This window comes from Hippoglossus hippoglossus, chromosome 3 (assembly GCF_009819705.1).
Source record: "Hippoglossus hippoglossus isolate fHipHip1 chromosome 3, fHipHip1.pri, whole genome shotgun sequence".
Classification (NCBI taxonomy): domain Eukaryota; kingdom Metazoa; phylum Chordata; class Actinopteri; order Pleuronectiformes; family Pleuronectidae; genus Hippoglossus; species Hippoglossus hippoglossus.
Window position 1 is genome coordinate 18,414,089 of NC_047153.1, and position 22,020 is coordinate 18,436,108.

General features: G+C 42.4%; 1 protein-coding gene across 10 annotated transcripts; it reads left to right on the top strand.

Moving 5' to 3' along the window:
* The first annotated feature begins 652 nt into the window (after positions 1–652).
* ahctf1 (AT hook containing transcription factor 1) lies at positions 653–21,758 on the top strand. 10 transcript variants are annotated; one of them, XM_034577579.1, is made up of 42 exons: positions 653–856; positions 3,548–3,674; positions 4,356–4,506; positions 4,692–4,794; positions 5,344–5,524; positions 5,747–5,954; positions 6,401–6,517; positions 6,605–6,689; positions 6,823–6,973; positions 7,180–7,312; positions 7,475–7,656; positions 7,906–7,967; positions 8,340–8,468; positions 8,616–8,706; positions 8,929–9,018; positions 9,735–9,875; positions 10,086–10,190; positions 10,399–10,495; positions 10,798–10,921; positions 11,031–11,087; positions 11,587–11,733; positions 11,851–12,041; positions 12,120–12,264; positions 12,389–12,520; positions 12,651–12,798; positions 12,895–13,045; positions 13,154–13,261; positions 13,467–13,611; positions 13,717–13,932; positions 14,028–14,682; positions 14,891–15,049; positions 15,174–15,273; positions 15,386–15,507; positions 15,603–15,889; positions 16,066–17,531; positions 17,580–17,648; positions 17,703–18,585; positions 18,796–19,069; positions 19,189–19,344; positions 19,432–19,520; positions 20,329–20,417; positions 20,646–21,758. In XM_034577579.1, the coding sequence occupies exons 2-42, from the start codon at positions 3,554–3,556 to the stop codon at positions 20,842–20,844; spliced, it is 8,259 nt and encodes a 2,752-aa protein (XP_034433470.1). In that variant the 5' UTR covers positions 653–856; positions 3,548–3,553; the 3' UTR covers positions 20,845–21,758. The 10 variants fall into 10 exon arrangements, with proteins under 10 accessions (XP_034433470.1, XP_034433474.1, XP_034433472.1 ...); XM_034577583.1 differs by having other exon boundaries at positions 16,066–17,361; positions 17,467–17,531; positions 17,631–18,585; XM_034577581.1 differs by having other exon boundaries at positions 653–859; positions 16,066–17,361; positions 17,467–18,585.
* The last annotated feature ends 262 nt before the right edge of the window (positions 21,759–22,020 follow it).

The window sequence follows — 22,020 nt, forward strand, 5'->3', positions numbered from 1 at the left end:
AACACATTGCTCCTACGTGTCAGGTTGGTTTTGTTCGGCTCCAGCAGCTGACAAAGGTTTATTATTCCCTCTGATGAGGATCTATATCTTTCATAAAGATCCACATCAGAGAAGGTAAAGGGATTTTGTGGGTCTGATGACTCCTGTCCTCCTCAGAGACTCTAACATTCCACACCCAGCTCCACGGGGTCCTCTAAGAACGCTAATGTCACGTTCCAAATGAATTGATTGGTCAGTGGGCGGCGTTTTATACGGGTTGATCTCTTATCTCCAATTTGTCCTGCTCCAGAGCAGGTTAGCTGTGATAGTGATTTACCCCGATAAGAGGTGAACAAGCTTCGTAGGATTGGAAACCCAGAATTTACCCTAGACCATAGACCTCACCATAACATCTGATTGTGCACGACGTTTGTATCATTGGAGGAACAATGCCAAAGTGATATATGCACGTTTTAGTGCAATCATAATTAACGTGTTTTAATAAAAATGCATTTAAATTAAATCCAAACACTTGAATTTTCATTGTATTTCAAGCAGATACAGTCTTTTGATCATCAGATGTATGTCCACAGATGAGAGGTTGAAAAAGTAGGAATTACGCCCAACCACAGGGGGGCAGTGTTCTGTAAGAAGCAAGGGTGACGCACAGGTCGAGCATGGAGCACTTCTCTTCTTCGGGAGTAGCGCGTCTGAAACCAGGAGCATTTCGTGTCCCCCGAAGCGATCAGAGGGCTTCACGTATGACTGGTTTCTTACGAAAGAGCGGATTATGACACAAGAAAGAAGAAGTCGGGAGACGTGTCAAGGAAAACTAAACATTCGTGGCGCTGATAAAGCCGTCAACATCGTTGGACAGGTAGTGAGTCGCTAACGGCTGCAGCAGCAGCAGCAGCATCTTGTGGTCCATTGCATCACGTTTTCCAGCGCAGAGAATCAGAGAGCTAACGAGGCTAGCTCCGTGAAAATCACATATGCTGGTGAAATCACAAAACGGATTAACAGAAGAACTGGATTCGTCGCTTCCGAAGATCAACTGTACGATGCTGTTGCGAATAGCTACAAGCTAGTTTCACATTATGGGGCTTCAGAACGATTACACTTGTGTAGCTAAGTTTAGACCATCTATCTGCCGTTATCTCGCTAAATTCACAGACTCCAGTGAGGACTGGTCATGTCTCTGATGACAAAGAGTAGTGTTATGTTAGCACCGGTATAATGTCACCCCGGTTGTCCGCGTCATTAACGCCAGAAGTCACTACGCTAGCTAAAGTAGCAACGTACCTCCGGTTAGTCTAGCTAGCCACCCTCACTTTGCTAACTCGTTACTCTTGGCGGATTCAAATACCTTGTTATTGTTTGAATGTTCATCGGCTTCGCTGCACAGGTTCCGCATCACAATTCTAATCATTTAACAACGGATGTAACTTGAAATAACTTATTTTCTATAACCCCTAAATGAGCATGATGCCTTTAGCTAGGCTAACTTAGCTAGCTCTACTTTAACGGCGAGCTCTCGGAGACTGTAATCCTGCGTGACCTTGCAAGCTAACTGGGTAGCCTGCTACTGTAACTGGGGAAGAGTGTAAGGCAGCTGTTAGCCCTCATTCGGGGACAACTAACTCGGGCTTGTTTTAATTTGTGGCCCCTGTCGCATGTGTTAAACACCCCAGCGTTTCATTGTTCTCAGATGGAGAGCGATCGATCGTTTGTTTACATTATGTCAAGCTAGCTCGATGCTAACAAACGCAGCTGCCGATGCTAATATTTACTCCGCAGATGCTAAGGAACCAGCTAACACTAGCCAGCTATCTGACGTTTGAACTTGAACTTTTAAGTCTAAATCTTGATTCATGTGTCTGACGGTTATCTGTGGAAGTTGTTCTGGGTTGTAACAAGCTGTTAAAGTTCAAATGTTACGTGTTGTCACATTCAAACCCGACAAGTACGGGTACACGTGAGCACTAGATGTTGCATATGATGATGCTTCATTTGTTATTGATGGAGTTAATTTGCTGGTGTAACTATGTCTGTGAAAGTGTAGCGATGCCTTTTACGTGCACAGCTTGTGCTTGTTTTCTTTGTAACAGGTTATAAAATGCCTCCATATTTCCTCTGTAGCTTCAGCATGTGGCAGCGCAGTGACAGGCGTGTTGCGCGGGAGTTCACTTGAATCCGCTGTGTTTTCCAATGTGGTCACAGAGGGCAGTATTGTGTCCAATCTCACACACTGTGCAGCTGACGGGAAACTTTCCATTCAGGTGGCGTTGGCCTTGAAAGCACCACTGTGTGTACCGGATCCTGGAGTTAGTTGTGTGTGGCTGGATTATTTGTGCAGTAGCAATGTTGCGAGAGACACAACATTCACAGTATTGGGTCAGTTATGGTAAATATGCTACATGAGAAGTAAGTAGGGACAGACACAGGTTAAAACTAACTACCCGTGTTGAGATCATGACATTTTGAATGTTTTTAGGTGAGTTAAACAAGTTAAACCGACCCTAGATCTTTTGGCCTTGAAAACAAAAATACGGTGGCAGAGAGAGCTCAATGCACTGCAAATTGAAGAAACGTGCAAATTAAGGAAAAGGGATGAACCTGGTTGTAGTTCAATGCTTTGTGAAGTTATTGAAGTCTGCTCGTCAGTGATGGAACTTCACAAAGCATTGAACTACAGCCAGGTTCCATCCCCTGGAAACATTTCCATTGTCGTTTTTGCTATTTGCAGCACGGTTCTGTATTTGCATGTGTTGTGACTTTTCTCACCGCATGTGTCATCGAATTGATGAAGTTGTTTTCATAATTTGCACATGTTTATTGTATTTGCATGTTTTCTTAATTTGAGGTGCGTTGAGCTCTCTGGTCAATGTACAAAAGGTGAAAAAGTAAGCTTTTAACTAATGTGGATCTCTGACTGAGGATATGGGAAAGTAAAATATTATTTAAGAATGGTAAAAACAGAAATTTCACAATTGATTAATGACATCTGACCACAGATAAACTTTAGTAGTATGACAGTAGTGTTGGTATCATGTGCCTGTAAATGTTATTGACACTGTTTCTTAGCTGGTGAAAAATAAAAAAGGCCACATCAGGTTATGTGACCAATGACTTTTAGTAGTATTTTGCTTTAGCGCTTTATTAGAACTCACTGACAAACCCCACATCTGCCAACAGATGTGCAGCAGTGTGCCATGTGTTTTTGTTGTCGCCCCAGTTGTCAGCACGTTTGCTGACAGCACATTTCCTGACAACTGGGAGTGCAACTGTGGTTTGAATGAAAGACCTTTTGTAATGTAAAACCTGGCAGATAAAGCCTGAAGTGGATTTGTGGAGTTGGACGGGTTCAGTTTGGGTGTTCCACAGGTCATGTTTTAACTGTTTTAACTGGTGTTTAATTTGTGAGACCGTATCTAGTGCAAGGTTATATTTACAAAATAAAATGTTTTTTACCACATAACTTAAAACAAATGTACAGTGTTTTGAAGTAGCTATAAGTGACGGATGAATGGACTGTTACTAATATACTATATGTCCTGTGTTTATGCAGTGAACAATGCATGACCTGACTGCCCAAGTCACCAGCAGCCTGCTGCCTTTCCCTGGAGTGACTGTAGATGCTCTAGGGGAGGATGACATCGCTCTAGACTCTGTTCTTCAAGGGAACTTCACTGTTGGTAAGCCTAGTTTTACTGATCAATCAATTTTATAAATTTATATTCTTCTTGGATTGTAACCACTACTCTTTTCATAAGCAAAATATACACACAACTCTGTGATGACATGTATCATTTTTGAGTCATTATTTTCTTTGAAGTATTTGAAGCTGTTGCAGCATCTTGAGTTATTAAAGACTTATCAGAATGACCGATTATTATACATCTCTTTACCATTATTTTTTGTCAAGGATTATGAACTTGTTTTAAACCCAACTCAATAATAAATAAGCTACCTATGATACAATACACTTAATACCTCATGTTATATCCCTTCAAGACACAAGACCACAATCATTCATCTGTTAAAAGCCCTCACCAGAGTTGTGAAATTGCGACTTCATGATATTGCTGCAGCAACAATAATTCTGTAGATGCGGTAAAGGCATTCTTAGTATGTAATTTTACATAGTTTCAACAGCATAAACACAGAAGTCACTGCAGTATGATGTGTAAAACCTAATTTTAAACAAGTTGTTATTTGATCTTTGAAGTGTCATAAGTTTTGTGTATTGGTACAACTGACTGCAGATCCATGTTGGTTCACGTGTGATTGAAAAAACTGAGTCCAGCTCAGTGATGACCTTTACTCTATTATAATAAACGTAAACATTTTTGATTTCTTTTTTTCTGTGTGTGAAGGTCGCAGCGGCTTGGCCTGGCTAGTCTGTGGCCCCCATCTGGAGGTTGTCCATGCAGTGACAGGAGAACGGCTGTCGGCGTACTGCTTCAGTGGCGGAGGGGAGCAGCCACCCACTGTCCTTGCTGCCAGGGACTTCAGCTGGCTCAAACGGTCAGAGCTTTGTTTCACTATTTCTTTTATGGTCACTTGTTTGTCACTTTTAAATGTGGATTGTAATGAGTGGTAGTTGACATTTCAATAACTATATTTTGTAACAAAAGACTTATTTATTTGAATATTTAATGACTTAGATTTGGAAATATCGAATATTAACTCCTTCATTTTGAATTTTCTAGGTCTGGCCTGCTGGTTGGCTTGGAGGAAGCAGAGGGTAATTTGCTGTGTCTCTATGATTTGGGACTGTCGAGGGTGGTCAAAGCTGTGGTCATACCAGGCAGGGTGAGTTAACTGTGCACCAGTGTCTTCTTCTGTCCTCACTAGTAGAGATGATCTATCACACCAGGATAACTGTTCAATAAATAAGCAACATAAATAATTGTATGGTTTGAATCTAAATGGGCATTCAAATACTGGTTAATCATTATTGTAAGGCACAGTTCAACCACTAAGGACTTTATTTAATGATCTAAGCACATTGTCTAAAATGCATTGCGTGCCTTCCCACATCTCATTTTAAGGCCAACATGTGCAGCTTCATGCTGGGTATAAGGTGGGGCCCTAATTAATTTGTTAGAATACAAAACATGATTGTGTGCCTTTTGATCGGAAGTAGAATAGATGACACAAATGTTCAGTCACTTGGTCAATACATAGCAGCACCTCCTTTGGCAGAAATCACAGCAAGCAAATTTGTTTTTAAACTTTGACTTCCGGAAACACTTATGTCAGGGCAACGCTGTTTTTATTAATCTTTGCATTCTATAATAAGTGTTCAAAAATAATCCACACAAGGTACAAAAACCTGAATATGTCTTTTCTCTCTTCTAGATTACAGCCATTGAGCCGTTGGTGAGTTATGGTGGAGCAAGCACTTCGACACAGCACCTCCACCAGAGTTTGCGCTGGTTCTTTGGCATCGCTGCTGTAGTGACAGATCTCGGTCATGTTCTGCTTGTGGACCTCTGTCTCGATGACCTGTCCTGCAGCCAGAGTGAACTGGAGGCTTCAGGTAAGGAGAGATTGAGAATGGGTTTGGTTTATAGGTGTTTGCATGCTTGTCTGTGGTGTTCTCTTTGTTTGTAAACTTTATTTGGTAGAAGAGCAAAGGCCAGTTTCCAGTTTTCTGGGGTAAAATGATTACATGTGGACATCTAGAACCCCCCCCCTTCTTTTTTTTTTTTTGTAAATCTGTAAAGGAGTCTCTCTTTTAATTTTTTTTTTCTGTTCACAGCCCTGCAGGTAGTGACCAAATCTCCTGCTGAGATCCCCAGACTCAGAGAAGTCAGCACCAGGCAAGGCAGACATCTTTGTCTCCAGCTGAATGGGCCCAGTGGAGTGGGAGCCACAGCTCTGCAGTACATCTCCAGGACCAATCAGCTGGCAGTTGGATTTTCTAATGGATACTTACAGCTGTGGAACATGAAGACACTTAAGAAAGAGTGAGGTTTTGTTTTTCTTCTAACTCCAGGTTAAATGTCACTCCTGTTGTCAGCGTCGTTAACGCCAGCAGTCACTACGTTAGCCACCCTCACTTTGCTATTTACTGTTTTTTCTTGGAGGATTCAAATACATCTTATTGTTTGAATGTTCATCAACTTCGCTGCACAATTTCTGCATTAGAAAGAAGGGAGGATGTGTGGATTTAGAGCTTTTTCTTTGAAATAAGGACACTTTGCATTATTACTGTTAAGTATCTCATACATAGTTCTCCCATAACAGCAATGTATGTTTGCCTAATTATAGCCTTGTAATGACTAGTCTGTACTTTTTTAATTCATAGGCACCTCTAATATTTATGTAATTGTATGCCATTGATGCATACAGGGATTTGAGGTTGATTTTAAAATGTGTTTGTACTAACTGTTGATTGTTTGTTCATGTGTAGATACAACTCCCTGTTAGAAGGTGGCGGTGTGGCTGTGTATGCCTTCACCTTTCAGGAGCCAGAGAATGACCCCAGGAACTGCTGCTACCTCTGGGCGGTCCAGTCGTCTCAGGACCTGTAAGTCTTATATATTTCAATGAATCTATCCAGACAAGTTTGTTTCTATGTTCTTATTTGTGCTCTACACCTCTCACCCTCATGCAGTGAGGGAGATACTGTCAGCCTCCGCCTGCTTCAGCTGGCCTTCAGTGAACGGAAGTGTCTGCCTTCTGGCAAGATCCTCTATGAGGTATTTAGTTCATACAATATTATGACAGTATTTTTTTTATGTCTTGAATTAATAATCCCTTTATAAAGGGGGCCCCATGTCGGCCCCTGCAAATGTACCTTGATTTATCCTCCTCCCTCTTTGTCTATCTCAGGGTCTGGAGTACTGCGAGGAACGCTACAGTCAGGAGTTAAGTGGCGCAGCTTTCCCTCTCAGGGCTCAGACCACAAACACCCGTCTGCTGAGCTGCCAGACCATCGAGAAATTCCGACCCCACCCTGACAGGGATGACAGCATGAACGAAGGTTAGTCTGCTTCTCCCGAGGTTGTCAGCGTTTTTATTCAATTTTTTTAATTCAATTTTTAATATGTTTCAGTGTTGTCAAAAGTAGTGAAAAGTAATCTTAAATGGGTTTATAATAATAGTCACATTTTGTTTTCTTTCTCTGTGCTGTAACTACTTGCCGTCTCATTTCTCGATCATTTCGTCCTCACATCTTCCCATTTTCAGTTGCATCTCCAGACACCAGTGTTTCTATCTTCAGCTGGCAAGTCAAGGCCTATGGTCAGGGAAGTCTATCTACCTACATCGGGGTATTTGACATCAATCGTTGGTACCACGCACAAATGCCGGACTCTTTAAGGTACATTGGAAACTGATTTGCAGCTTTTTTAGAGACTTCTTCAATTGAAATCATATTGACAACCAAGGTTCAGGATGTCGTGTGTCTGTTATATTTGTCCTGGAGTGGCTGTTTGATTTACTGCAACACTACATTTCACTTGTACCTTCTGTGTTGTGTTAGAATCGGGGAGTCTCTGCAAAATTGTCCCTACCTGGCAGTTTGGTCTCTGGACCCAGTGGTGAAGATGGTGTCTCCACACGCTCTTCTGGATGTGGTGGTACATGACCGCAGCTTAAGCAGGGGTCTGCCCTTCACGTGTCCCCCACCAGAACAATATTTTAACCCCACTACATACAACTTTGGTAAGTAGAGACAGTGTGTGTACCAACATCTTAATCTAATTGTCGGTGTAAATATTGAAGGACATTTGAATATGATGTATTAAATAATCTCCCTGGTCGATGTAAAAAAAAAAATTTAGGCTCTGAGTCGTATCTGTTGCATCTTTGTGTCACTTTGAAAGTTGCATGTGCAGACATACCTTGGTTTATTGTTGAAATGTGATTTCACTAAAAAGGTTGATAGACTACGTTTCTTTTTTTGTGTTACAGATGCTACCTGCTTGCTCAACTCTGGAATCGTTCACTTAACCTGCTCTGGGTATCAGAAAGAGGCAAGTTTCATTAATTTGTTTTTCTATTTCACCACATTAGGCCTGTTCCATATGACCAAAATCTCATAGCCCAGTCAAGGTCATTTCATATCAACATAACGATATGTATCGTAACGTTATCTGTTATATTTATTTGATCGTATTCAGTTATAAGAAGTGGACATATGCAAATGCAAACCATGAATTGTTTCTGCTTAAGTTTACAGTTTCCTCTGTATTAATGGGACATGATCTTTTTCTTGTGTGGCCTTGAGGTCATTTTTATAACTATTGCATTACACAATATTACTGTTTAGCTCATGTTTAATTAGGTGAAGATTTTTGTATTGGAAAGTAGGCTTCTCTTAAACCTCCACATTTTCATTAAAACAGACTCTGAGCTTTTTGAAGAAAGCTGCTCCTTGTTCCAGTGATGTCATCTCCACTAGCTACTCTCGCTGCCTCATGTCTGGCCTACTCTCATCTCGCCTGTCTGACACTCAGGCCTCCAGTCTCTCTCAGGTACACACTCAGCTGACATGCACTCCCTCTTTCAGTTCATGTTTAAACAAATCTCTCATCTGAAAATATAATATACAAAATAATACACAGAATGAAATGTATTTGTTTTTTAGTTTTGAAATTAATTATATGCAACTTTGACTTCAGGAGGAACAGCTGGATGCCATCTTGTCCACAGCAGTGGAGACCAGCTCCCTGGGACTGATCACTGGCTGTATAAAGCAGTGGACTGCAGAAGGTGAGGAGACATAACTTTCAAATTGTTTCTCAACCCTACACCCAAACCCCTTTGTACCCATGCAGTGTGTGGTGATGATGTCCCCTCAGTGTTGCTCTTGACTTCCTCTCACATATGTAGACATTAGCACCTTAAATTTGTAATGCACTCCTCTGCATACATGCCACAGCCACCTGTTCTGCTGTCCACGCTAGTTCCTCAAATTCTCTTCTTCTTCCACAGAACAACCAGGCTCTGCACTGAACCTGCGCTACATCCTGGATTGGGCCTGGAACAAAGTAGTTCAGACCAAGAAGGAACTGGACGGCATCTGTATGTTTTCATATCACACTCTTCCTTATTTCCTGTCTCATATACAATGTTATAATGTGAGATGTTCACATTAACAGTTTGAAATGATTAGGTAAATGTATTTAAAAGGTAATTCCTCCGAGACTAAAGCTGAGGCATCAGGCTGCTCTTAACATGAGGCGTCCAATAGTCTTTTTCTACTTGTCACTGATTTCTTTTATGTAGTTATCCATTTCAAGCACAGCCAGTCTGCAGGCGTTTATCGCACTCCCGTATACAAATACGTGACTGAGCAGCTCTGCTAATGCTACCAATTTTAGCTTTTATATTTCCCGAGAGAGGTTTTTCTTCCACCTCAATTGGCATTTCCGCACATTTCCAGCATATACAACTATCAACAGGGGTATAAATAGATGTTTTCATATACAGTTTCTGATTGAAACCCTAAATCCACTGTTGTGTCACACAATAAATGGGAAATGGGCGTAATATTTACCAAACAGGTGTTTTAGTGTAATCTTTGTTGCTGCCGATGTTTGTTCTGTCTACTCTCATATTCTGGATCAGGTCAGACCATTTAATAACCAGTTAAAAACTCCTTGTAGAGGCTTTAAAGAGGCCGAGACTAATATTGGTCATATTTATACTTGGACTGGCTGTTTCTATGCTGTTTGTGAGTTTGTTTCAGTGTACAAACTGATGTTGAACTGTTGCTTTTTGTGTGTTTGTTTTTGTAGGTGCACCGCTGTTTGACAGCTCCTCCAACTTTACAGACCCTCAGACCTTACAGCTGCTGCAGCACAGCCAGAGACTGCTGGGTAACCTCAGCACCATCTTCCACTGTCTGCTCAATGAAGCTCAGGAGCTCACTCAAAAAGGTGCAGTGTCCACACACAAACAGTCACATCTGTTGATAAACTACTGCTTGGTGTAAATTCATCATATGCAGCCATCTCTGTCAGTATTTCACACAGGGAAGTGTTTTGGATAAAGCATCAATCCAGTGTGATTGCACTCTTTGTAACTGAGAACCTGTTTTGAGTCATTTGTTGTTATTGAAATGTTGTGGTTATGTTCTTGTTGTGTAGGTCTGATGGGGCTGATAAACAAGAACATGGTGTCCAATCTGATTTCCAAGTACGCTCAGGTGGTCCTCTGGTTCTGTCGTACCGGCTTACTGCCCGAGGGATCAGGTAAAAAAACACAGTGGACAAGAATGAAAAATGTACCAACAATTATTCTTTAAATGGAAAGATTCTGCTTGTCACAGTAGGATAACATTTCTAAAGGTGTGTTTTAAGCATTTGCATACATCTGTATTCAGCTTTCGTTTCTTCTCTACACACACACACACACACACACACACACACACACACACACACACACACACACACACACCAGATGACGATGCTCTCCAGATCTCCAGGCCTTTCTACACCCACTCGGTCATCAGCAACTATTATACTATACGCAGAGAGGAGCTCACCAGACTCGCTAAGTGAGTACTCTTTGTTCAAAAGCCATAAAGATTAATCCAAAATTGCATCATTCCAAATCTAGGGCAGCAGCCATAAGATTTACTTATTCATCACTAGCACCAGCCTAGAAAATGCTAGAATGACTAATGTCCATCTCGGTTTCCTCTGTTTGGATCTAGACTTGAATCAGTTTTTTTTCCTGTAATGTACTTTTGTCTGTGTAATGTAATTACTGGTCAACGAGTCTTTTGTTTAAAATATCTTGAACTGGTGAAATTGCATTAGATAATCTAATGCCAAAACTCCCTCGTTGCCTTCTCAGGGGAAAGTGGTGTGCAGACTGCCTGATGATTGACGGTTTGGTCGGTCAGTGTGGTGAACGCTTGACCAACCTGTGGAAAAGGGATGAGGGTGGGACTGGGCAGTATCCCCCACCTACACTACATGTAAGCATTTAGAAATGAATTTGACTCATTTTGTATCAATATAACTCACACATCTGCTGTATCAACGCTGTAAAGAACAGGATATTAATTATGTGTTTTTGATCCACAGGCCTTGTTGGACATTTATCTGCTGGAAAACATTGATGAGACTGCCAAACATTCAATCGTATCCTTTATTGTCTAAACAAATACTTGTTTCCCAAATTATACAAGTCAGCCAATATTTTTCAGAAATTCAAAAGCACTACATCAGTTATTAATTAGCAATTTTGCATTAATTATTGAGCATGTGGTTTTAAGAAATAGTGAAGAAATTAGATACATAAAATAACATATTTTCAAGAATTCTATAATAGAAAAGAAACTTTTGGCAAAATTACAGATTTGGAAACTGTATTTAATTGTCAGGCTTGCAGTGAGCTGTTTGCATACAGGTGAGAGGTTTTGTAGCTTATTACAGAATATATTGAAGATATATTCACATGTTCACATTGTGTTTAGTTTGGTATTAGTTATTGTTGGGTTAGTTATTTTATACACTATTCCAATGTCAGGGTGTGATGTTTGTTTTATTTTTGTTGTATCATGATAGAAAATCTTAAGCCCTCCTGTGGTTGGACTAAATCAAACCTACTACTCGTAAAAGCCTTGACCTGTTGTCTCAGGTGATTTACCTGTTGCTGGATGTCATGCACTCCTTCCCCGACAAGGACGGAGCATCAGTGCACTCTTTTCCCTCAGCTTTTGCAATCCCTGTTGGGTTGGTGAAACTAGTACAGGGCCTCTGGTTGCTGGACCATCACGGCCATCAGGTTCTCACATTTGAATTACATTATTCTCTAATTTGGACAATGCTACCATCATGATATAATCCCTCAGCTTATCTTTGAGCTCTTTCTTAATGTCATTTTCTTCTTTGTCCTGATCAGAGTTCATTTGAGCTGCTCCTGCATCCATCTGCCTCTCAGTGTCAGTTTGAGTGGCAACACGAGCGTGTCCTGAACGCTCTCATGTGCCAGGGCCAGCACTCAATTGCTCTGCGATATTTCCACATCACAAAGCTCCCGATTTCCTCCACCTCCCAGGCCAAACTCTGCCTGTCTGTACTGCTACACAACAGGTAGCTTTTTGAAACTGTGAAACATGTTAGCCTTACAAGTGTCCCCTTTATTAACCAGCCAGTGTGCGCTTTTTCCAGGTGTCTCATAGAGGCGTGGTCCTTAGTTCGGCAGCACTCTAACCGCCTCAATATGGCTGAGCTGCTGGGCTTCCTGTATGAGAGCTGCCAGGAGCTTGGCCTCATCAAGGAGTTGCTCAAACTGCCCCTGGGTCTAAGTGAACAGGTAAGAAAGTGTGGATTTAATGTCTGCATTATTGAAAACCAATAGTTATTCTGCTTGTAGATTGTTCTTTCTTTAGGTTGTAAAGTTGATGCCTAAACTCCTGGTTCTTGGGTTTGTGTTTCAGGAGTGTTTGGAGAAGTTTCTCCAGAGCACAGGAGGTCTCCAAAACAGAGAATTACTGATGGTTCATTACCTCCAACAGTCCAACTTCATACCTGCTCTGCAGCTCAACCACAGCCTTAAAATGGATCTAATGGTATGTTTGACACACCACAATTATCAAAACATTAACTTGATATGTAGTATGTGATATTTATGTTTCAGCAGTCAAAATTAAGGTGTTCCATGTGATTGATAATCCTATTTTATTATGTCTTTGTTCCTAGAATGAGCGAGACCCAAAGCTGAAAGAACGATTCAACACCAGGAACTCTATATTGGATCAGTATGGGAAAGTTTTGCCCAGAGTCCAGAGGAAACTGGCAATGGAGAGAGCCAAGCCCTACCAGCATCCATACACCATTCACAGAGAGGGTATGGAGGATGAATTACCTCCATCCATCACATGTTGACACAGTGGGAAAGTATAAAAATGATGACATTAGAAACTTTTCAACCACTGTTTTCCAGTTTCTCGGCCGCAGCCACTGTCTACTATCACCAAGCGCTCTGCCAGTGAGAAAGTGATGTCCAGGGCTGGATTTATCAACAACGTCCTGACCAAGATTGAGGAGGTGTGGTTAGGCAAAGGTGCAACACCACAGTCCTCCCCATCAAACAAGTGAGCATATGATATCAAAATTATATCACATCTCAAAGGTAACGACTTTAATTGTTGTTTTTTTGTTTTCTTTTGTTGTTCTAACCTTTTTCATGTTGCTTCTTCCAGCTTCAGGGCAGCTGATATTCGGAGTCCGAGCCCCAGGCCCTCGTCTTCAGCCCTTCCTGATCCCTTCCTCAGAACTCCCATCACCATGACCTCCAAACGAAAGTCAAGGTACTTCCACAAGTGCAACAGCGACAGTGAAGAAAATTACATTTGAACATAAAAGGAAACATGTATTTAATAACTTAATACTTTTGTCTATCTGGTGCAAGACAGTTGAGCTTTTTTTTTTTATATGGACACATTTAACATAACCAGAGTTCAGAAAAAAATCTACTAGATATTTGACCAACCATTCCTCATTTATGTAACCCAGGCTGATGGACTTGGTGGTTCAACCCACCTGTCAGAGCCCTCAGCCACTTCTCAGCACCCCCAGACCCCCCAGCTCATGGGTTTCTCCAAAGAGCAGCAGCAAAGCGCCTGAACTGAGTCTACTGCAAACACCACAGGTCGTCAAGGTACGTAGACTAGTGTGGATTTTTTTGTTCTATTTCTAAGTAATTTGTATTTGGGGGAATTTTAATAATTTGTTGCTTATATTTTTGTCTGTTTTGTTCTCTCAGCGAGCTCGGGCCTTGGCTGCCTCTGGCCCGGTGTTCTCAGCCTTCACCCCACAGTCCATCCTCCGCAGCAGCCTGAGGCCCACACCTGTCGTCACCCCTTCTGCTTCTCCAGGGCGCTCCATCACCCCTCCGCTCCGCAGCAAAGAGAGCCGCATCACTTTCATTGAAGAAGCAGAATCTCCTGAACCAGAGAAGGGCATCAGGTGGACCAATGGGGTAAGAGGCTATCTCACACAAACAAACAAAAAACATTTTGGTTCCACCTCACATTCTGCATCTGTAACCCTCTTTGGAACTGTTTTCTCCTCTAGATCGCAGCAGACAGTGAGATCAGCTTGCTGACCAGAGGCCCTATAATGTCCAGGGCTACAGCTAAAAGCTGGTCTTCACAGCCAGCTGATGAGGAAGAGGATGGAGATGAGGAAAGGGAACAACCTCATGTGAAGTTCTTGCCTCCTGAAGGCGGGGTCCCCTCACCTCAAATGAGAGGCTCTGAGAGTGAGTCATCCTCCATCCATGAAGCTGTAGAAACCAAACCGTCAGATGCACCGCAAGTTCAAATCAGCCTGAGCTTTGACACCAGTCAGACATCTGTCCAGTCAATAGACACCACCCTCGAGTACTATGATGCACCTTTATCACAAGAACAGGAAATAGAGGAAGAGCACGTAGGCACAGAGGAAGATGAAGAGGTAGTGACACTGAACATTAAAGCTTCAACTGAAAATGAGGAAACGGAGGAAACGCACTCACCAGCCACTGAGCAAACCCCTGTTCAGACGTCAGAGAATATAGAGAAGGAAGAAGAGGAAGCGCAGGAAGATGAAGAAGTTATGGAGATTAGTCTTGATGAGGAGGTGAAAAATGAGGAAGATGTTCAGTCTGAAAAGGAGGACGAACAAGATGTTGAGTCAAGTAGCAAAGAAGATGCTGCAACTATTGACCACGAGGAGGCACCTAGTCAAGGTAATTCATTAGCACAATTTGCTCAATTTGTTTTCACATGACTTATTATTAGAGGTGGGATGTTTCACACCAGCACTGAATAGTACCAACATTCAAAGATCTGTGCTCTAAAATTTTACATTTTCAGAAACTAAAGGTTTGGGAAAATGTGTTTTGTGTTTTCTGAATTTCTCTAACACAATGCTCATCCTATTTTATTTATCACTAGTGTGTAACCAGGTAACTGAGATCACAGATTCTGGCACAGAGGTCGAATCTCAGGATCAACCAGCAAACGCCCCCGAACAGGATGTCACTGAATCTGTAGAGCATCTGAAACCTTTAGAAGAAACAAACGAACCTGAGGAGGATCTTGAACAATCAACAGGTCCATATATACGCAATACATTTATACTGTAAATTCTATATACTCGTAACCAAGGCTACAGAAGTGCCACCTATTAACTTGCATGTTGAAAAATGATGCTTTTGTTTTGTGTTGGTTTCAACAGATCTGACTGAGTTTGTGCAGCAGCATCTGTTTGGCAGCGACCTGTCTCCTCCACTCACCCGCTCAGGAATTCACAATGCATCGCAGATGTCATTCGACAGGTATGTACGATAACTAGTATAAAATTACTATAAAATGTCTTATTATGCTGTTTTTTTTCTGTAGCCTCATCAGCTTCTGATCGGTTCATTGTTTTGTTTGTGTTTCTCCCAGAGAGTCACTAGGTGAGGTTGAAGAGGAGGAGCAGGCAGCTGTCGAACCTCCCCCAGTTTTCACCAGCCAGAAATCGAACGCCTCCGTGACTTCCTCTGAGCCGACAGGCACAGACTCCCACTGTGAGGAAGATCATAAAATTTCATATTTACACAATGCGAATATACCTCTCACATTTTCTCAAAGGCTGCACTTCTATGCTTTGTTTTTTTCCTAGCTGTTGTGAGTGTAAATGATAGTGAAGAGCTCTCTAGCCCTGTGTCTGAGGAGGAAGAAGATGATGATGATGATGAAGAAGAAGAGGAGTCTGATCAAGCTGAGGAAGAGGAGGAGGACTCTGGTAGTGAGGTGGAGATCATTGAGGAGGTGCAGGGCAATGGGAGGCTGCCACCCCTCCAAGCTAGTTCAGTGTTTGTACAACAAGGACACAAACACTTCCTGCCGAGTCTGTCAGAGCAGGAGGCTGCGGAGTTCTCCCTGATCCCACCCGGAGCAGAGATGAAGGTAACCAACACAGAGCTGATTAGATGACTAATGAAAAAATTCATCAGCCAACATTATTTTGTAATATCTACTTAACTAAATATGCCAAATATTCAGATCCAGCTTTTGAATTTACTACTTTTTTTCTTCTACATTCTAGGTTAGCAACTAACATTGTTGTGTTTTCTCCTACAAAGATTGTAGAGGACGACATGGAGGGTGATGTGGTGATGGTGAGACTCGGGGAGAATGAAGAAGAGCTGGAGGCAGTGGAGGACGAAGAGCAAGGCTCGTCATACATGGAGCTTAAACCCTCCACCACTCTTCTGGTTCCTCTGGAGCTTGTGGAGGGACAACATGGCCTGGTCGATAGTGCTCAGCTGGATCTTCCTGAGATCCAAACAGTTGTGCCAGACAACCCAGAGACTGATACTCACTGCGACTTCTCTCTGATGCTCGATATGGACGAGGGTGAGAATAAAGAGGCGGACACGCTGCCTATTGAGAATGATCTGCATCCCTCCGATCTCTCCACCCAGCCTCTAGTAGAGGCGGCTAGTGAGGAGCTTGTGGTCAAACCTGAAGTTATTCTTTTGGGAACAGATGACCAGGATAAGCCCCTGTCTGAGGAAGTCTCACTAGATGACCAGGGGTTAGAGATGGACATCCTGGATTCAAATGAGGTTGATGGACTGACAGAATCAGAACCTGTAGAATTCCAAACTGACCAACAGGCTGAAGACACTGACACAACTCAGGAGAAAAATGTGCAGGAGGATTCTGAGTTGGTAATGCTGGTTGAAGATCCTGAGCCTGCAGCTCTACCTGCACCAACTCCAGTGGGAGAACTCTCAACAGTTGTGGACGACGATGAGTCTGAGGCAAAAATAGATGCTATTGATGAGAAGCGAGTGGAGGAGGATACACCAGCACCTGAGGACCAAGAAGAACCTGAAGAGAATGGGCCTGTTATTATAGATGCAGAGATTGTACCCAGTACAGAGATGGTGGAGGAGCATCTGCAGGACAGCAGAGTCTTGGAAACAGAAGAGCTTAACAGAGAGGAAGTCACAGAAGAGGAGGAAACAAAAAGGACGATGGAAGAGCTCAACAGAGAGGAAATTACAGAAGAGGAGGAAAAAAGGACGATGGAAGAGCTCAACAGAGAGGAAATTACAGAAGAGGAGGAAACAAAAAATACGATGGAAGAGCTCAACAGAGAGGAAATCACAGAAGAGGAGGAAACCAAAAATGCGATAGAAGAGCTCAACAGAAAGGAAATTACAGAAGAGGAGGAAACCAAAAATGCTATAGAAGAGCTCAACAGAGAGGAAATCTCAGAAGAGGAGGAAACAAAAAATACTGTAGAAGAGCTCAACAGAGAGGAAATCTCAGAAGAGGAGGAAACAAAAAATACTGTAGAAGAGCTCAACAGAGAGGACATTACAGAAGAGGAGGAAACAAAAAATAATATAGAAGAGCTCAACAGAGAGGAAATCACAGAAGAGGAGGAAACAAAAAGGACAATGGAAGAGCTTAACAGAGAGGAAATTACAGAAGAGGAAACAAAAAATACAATAGAAGAGCTCATCAGAGAGGAAATCACAGAAGAGGAGGAAACAAAAAATACGATAGAAGAGCTCAACAGAGAGGAAATTACAGAGGAGGAAACCAAAAATACGATAGAAGAGCTCAACAGAGAGGAAATTACAGAGGAGGAAACCAAAAATACGATAGAAGAGCTCAACAGAGAGGAAATTACAGAGGAGGAAACAAAAAATACGATAGAAGAGCTCAACAGAGAGGAAATTACAAAAGAGGAGGGAACAAAAAGGACAAAGAGGGGAAGACCAAAAGAAAAGAACTTTGAAGAGACGCCTGTGAAACAGGTCTTGATCTCAAATTGCGAGCCAGAGGAACATCCTGTACCGGAGACCCCCACTTCTCAAAAGAAGAAGACTCCTTCCACCCCAACACGGAGAACTACAAGAGGGAGGAGAGCTGTCACTTTTATCTCTCCTCTCCAAGAGGAAACAGAGGAGCTAGAGAAGGATGTGAAAGTGGAGGAGTCAGAGATGAGGGAGGTCCCTGCCACACCTCGTCAGACTCGTACACCCAGAAAAACGAATGTCCAAGCCAGCCCGCCTCGAAGGAGTACCCGCAAAGCTCTGCCAGAGCCCCCTCAAGACAAGGATGAAGATGAGGAGGCCATGGATATCACAACAACATCAACCTCCAAAGCCTCTTCTCCAGCCAGACGACAGGTTTCCAAGAGGACTTCTTCAACAAGGACCACCCAAAGGACCCAGACCGGCAGTAAGGAGCAGTCTACAGCTACAGAAGTTGAATTTAAAGAAGAGGAGGACCTAGACGAAGAGTTCACACAGATAAAAATTGGTCGAAGAACGAGCTCCAAGACTCTCACTTCTTCCAAACCTAGTGGCACACAGGGCAACACTCCGCGAAAGACCAGTCGCAGGATACTGAGCAGCAGTGAGTTGGAGTCCTCAACATTAGAGATCTTGGAAGAGGAGAATGTACAGGAAGAAGGTTTTGCTCCCCCTGTCAAACGCAGCTCCAGAAAGATGAAGACGGAGCCGTCTAAGACACAGCCAGCGCTGCTGGAGGAGGAAGAGGTGGGGGAGAAACGACAACCTCCCAGCCCTGGCAGGACGACTCGACAGTCCAGCCGGATCTCCCTGAATGTTTACCCACAAGTAAGGATTGAAATCTTTAAAAATATGTTAAATAGGCTGAAATGTAAGAAGATCATCTCATTCACCAGCATCTGTTCATATTAAGCCACTTTTGTTTGATGTTCTTTTAGTTTTTGTCACATAAAATCGTTTTTTTAACCAATGTTTATCATGCATTTGTCATAAAACCCGATCCATCCATTCATTGTTGATCATTGATGACACCCCCAGGTGAAACTGGTTCCTGTATCACTTCCTCAGAGTGCAGGAAATGCAAGCCAAGGGTCAATTGAAACTGAAAACATAAAAGAAATCCAAGACCTACCTGAGTCCGAGCATAACGGCAACGCCAGTCGCACCAACTCCCGTCGACCAACCAGGAGCAAACTGTGGGACAACCCTGAGGAAGATCTCCCCTTGTTGGACTCTCCGTTGGAGGTGGATTCTGAAACCCCTGTGGCAGATGCCCTCATCAAGAGACTGCAGGATGAGGAGAAGCAGGAAGGTACGTACAGAGCCTCCGCCTTTGGACTGAAGCTAGAACTGTGGTTAATGAAAATAAGAGAAAAGCCATTGACATGTTTTGCAAATGTGATTGAGTAAAATCTGTTTGTTAAATGACAGGAAGAGTAGTTGTCTCAAAGATGGTGAGAAACCGCAAGAGGAGTACGAAGTCGTCGACGGAGCAGGTTGACATCCTGGTTCCTGAACCCGCTGAGGACGAATCCAGTCCAGGCGAGCACTCAATCATCTACTCCCCCTCACGAAGGAGAACAAGAGGTGAGCCTCCTTTTTATTCACATAGTCGTATGGACAAATAATCCATCTGCCCACAGTGATTTTAACTTTTTTTTAAATCTGCCTCAGCCCATAGAGAAGAGGATTCTGGCCCAAGTGAAGAGACTCCAGCTCCTGTCACTCGCAGCAGGAGACGAGTCCAAGGTGTTGCTCCTCAGGTGAGAGCTTGTACTTATGAGGTTCACACTTCTATTCCTAGTCCACACTACACGATATTTGGCCCGATTTTCTACATACAACAAATTTTGGATGATGAAGATGCACACAAAAGCTCTAGATCAGAGCCAAGTCAGCATTAGGTCTGCAGGTGGCAATCGCTATGTGTGAACTCTTCAAAGGCCTGATCTAAGAGCCTAAATACAGTTAAATATATCGAGACGGATCGGAGATGACAGCCAATCAGAATGCAGGATGGGGTGATGCAGGTGTAGTTTAGAGACGAGACATTAGCTTGAAACATGCACTAAACTCAGAGTGTACGCGAAAACACAAATGTCCGAGTGAGAGCCTCCAGATATTCTGCCGACTTTCTCCGGCTGGGCCCCAAGGAAAAACTGCAGAATGTCTAAAGGAGCCGACATGCGACAGACACATAAATGGAAAAAAACTAAAGAAAACAAATCTCAGTGAAATGAGAGGTTTTGGTGATAATAGCCAAAGCCGGTGTCGATGTGCTGTAAACAAAATCACGTGATTAATACCTTACTTCCTGCCTTTGCCTGCTGCACCGCCCTTCACCTGAAAACTAACAGAGATTTCTGTGTTGATGTGGAGAATCTCCTGCTGCAGTGTTTGTGTTAATGCTTTAAATTAAGTTTATACTGCTCTGAAATGACAGAGACCACATCTCCAGGATTAAAGCATCATTTATTAAATCAATAATTATCACATTCATTTTGAGGGAGAAATAATAAATGTGAGCTCTCTTGAAGAATTAACATTTTTTGCCGTCTCCTTTTTTCCCAGGATACAGCTGCTTCAGAAGAAGATAACTTGGAAGTGGAGAAAGCAGCCGGTGTTTCTAAAACTAGAAAGACGGGCAAACAAACAGCCAAGTAAGACTCTTTTCTTTTCTCCAAAAGATAAATACCACATTAACGTCAAGAAGGACTGTTTTTTTTTTTTTTACTAACTGAGTTATAGGAATACATTTGTACATAAATACATAAATTTAGTTTTCAGTATTTACTTCATCTTGATTTGTCTTTGTCACAGCTAATACTTTCACACGCTGTTTTCTTTTTTCCCATCATTTATTTTTCTGACACTCTCCCCATTTTCAGATCCAAAGGCGTTTCAGAGCCACCCCCCACAGCAGAGGTGGACCTGATCTCGCCTCTGCCCAGCCCGGCCGATCCACTCCCACGAACACAGAAGAGGGTAAAAGGAGGAGAGGTCGCGACCTCGGGCATGAACCTGCGACGCAAACGCATAATGGAGACCGTTTTCACAAAACCCGTCACCCGCAGGAAGAAGCTCTAAGGAGGTCGGCGGTGTCTTTTAACCAGTGAACCTCAGACAGCCGCCTCAAGATTTAAACCAAGTCGGTGTAAAAAAAACAAAACGAACTATGTCCTCAAATGCTTCAAAGCTGCAGTCGTCTTTGTATGTTGACCTTTCCGTGTAGGACAATAAAATAAAAGCAACGAGAGGACTTTATTTTTGGAGTTTACTTGTCCCGCTCGTACTAACTTGATTTCACTTGATATTGTGTCTGTGGCCATTTTGTGACGCTCTTTGTAATCGGCTTAATTCTCTGAGCACAGAATGGAACGAGGGAACGTAATCACTGACGGTTTTTAGCAGCGTCCGCTCATAAAACCCAGAGACTGAAGAGAACTTGCCTCTGATGAAAGAGGTTTTATTTACATTCTCTTAAATTTTAAGTTTTGTTTTTCTTTGTTGTTTACTTTTAAGACTTTGATGCCTGCTGTTTTTTCTATTTAAGAAGAAAAGCAACCAACCCAGTGGAGATGAAACATTTCTACTGCTAGATTTGTATATAGTTTTTTTGCTATGTTCCAAATAAAGATATTAAATAAATCCTAAAGAATTATTTTCATTTTGCATTCGATCATCTAAGCAGGCTGCCTATGCCACAGTCTTAAAATACACTCAGTTGATTTGGGAGGTTTTCTGTGAACCAGGCACAGACTTGTACACTATTGCCAACAGAAGTGGACTGTTTTGTACGTTATGGGGATGTTGTATATTGTGAAAGGGGGGGGGACTTGCACAGCATTTGGAGTTGTTCAACTTGTTTTGGGATTTGTTAATAGGCTTGTTTGATTAGATTTACACCATCTGTCACATAGGCTATTTTCTGATGAATGTACGTAGAATGTCTTATTTTTGATGACTGCTCTTTGATAAATATGGCAATGCTTGAAAACCTATCTCACTGTTGGTGTCTCAATTTCAGTTTTTTGTGCAGATGGAGTGACTGTGTGGCAAAGTATTTTTCTCTCTGTGTGTCAGAGGTGAGCGGAGTTAAGAGATGTTCCCCTGACGGCCTCTAAAATCCAACTTCCTCCACCAGCTTCCAGTTTGAAAAGGAACAAATGTGTGTAACCATCCTGTGTGAATTTGACTCCTGTTTCCCAGAGCACCGTCTCTACTCAATAATTCAGAGTGTTGGACGAGGGGAAAGTGAAACCA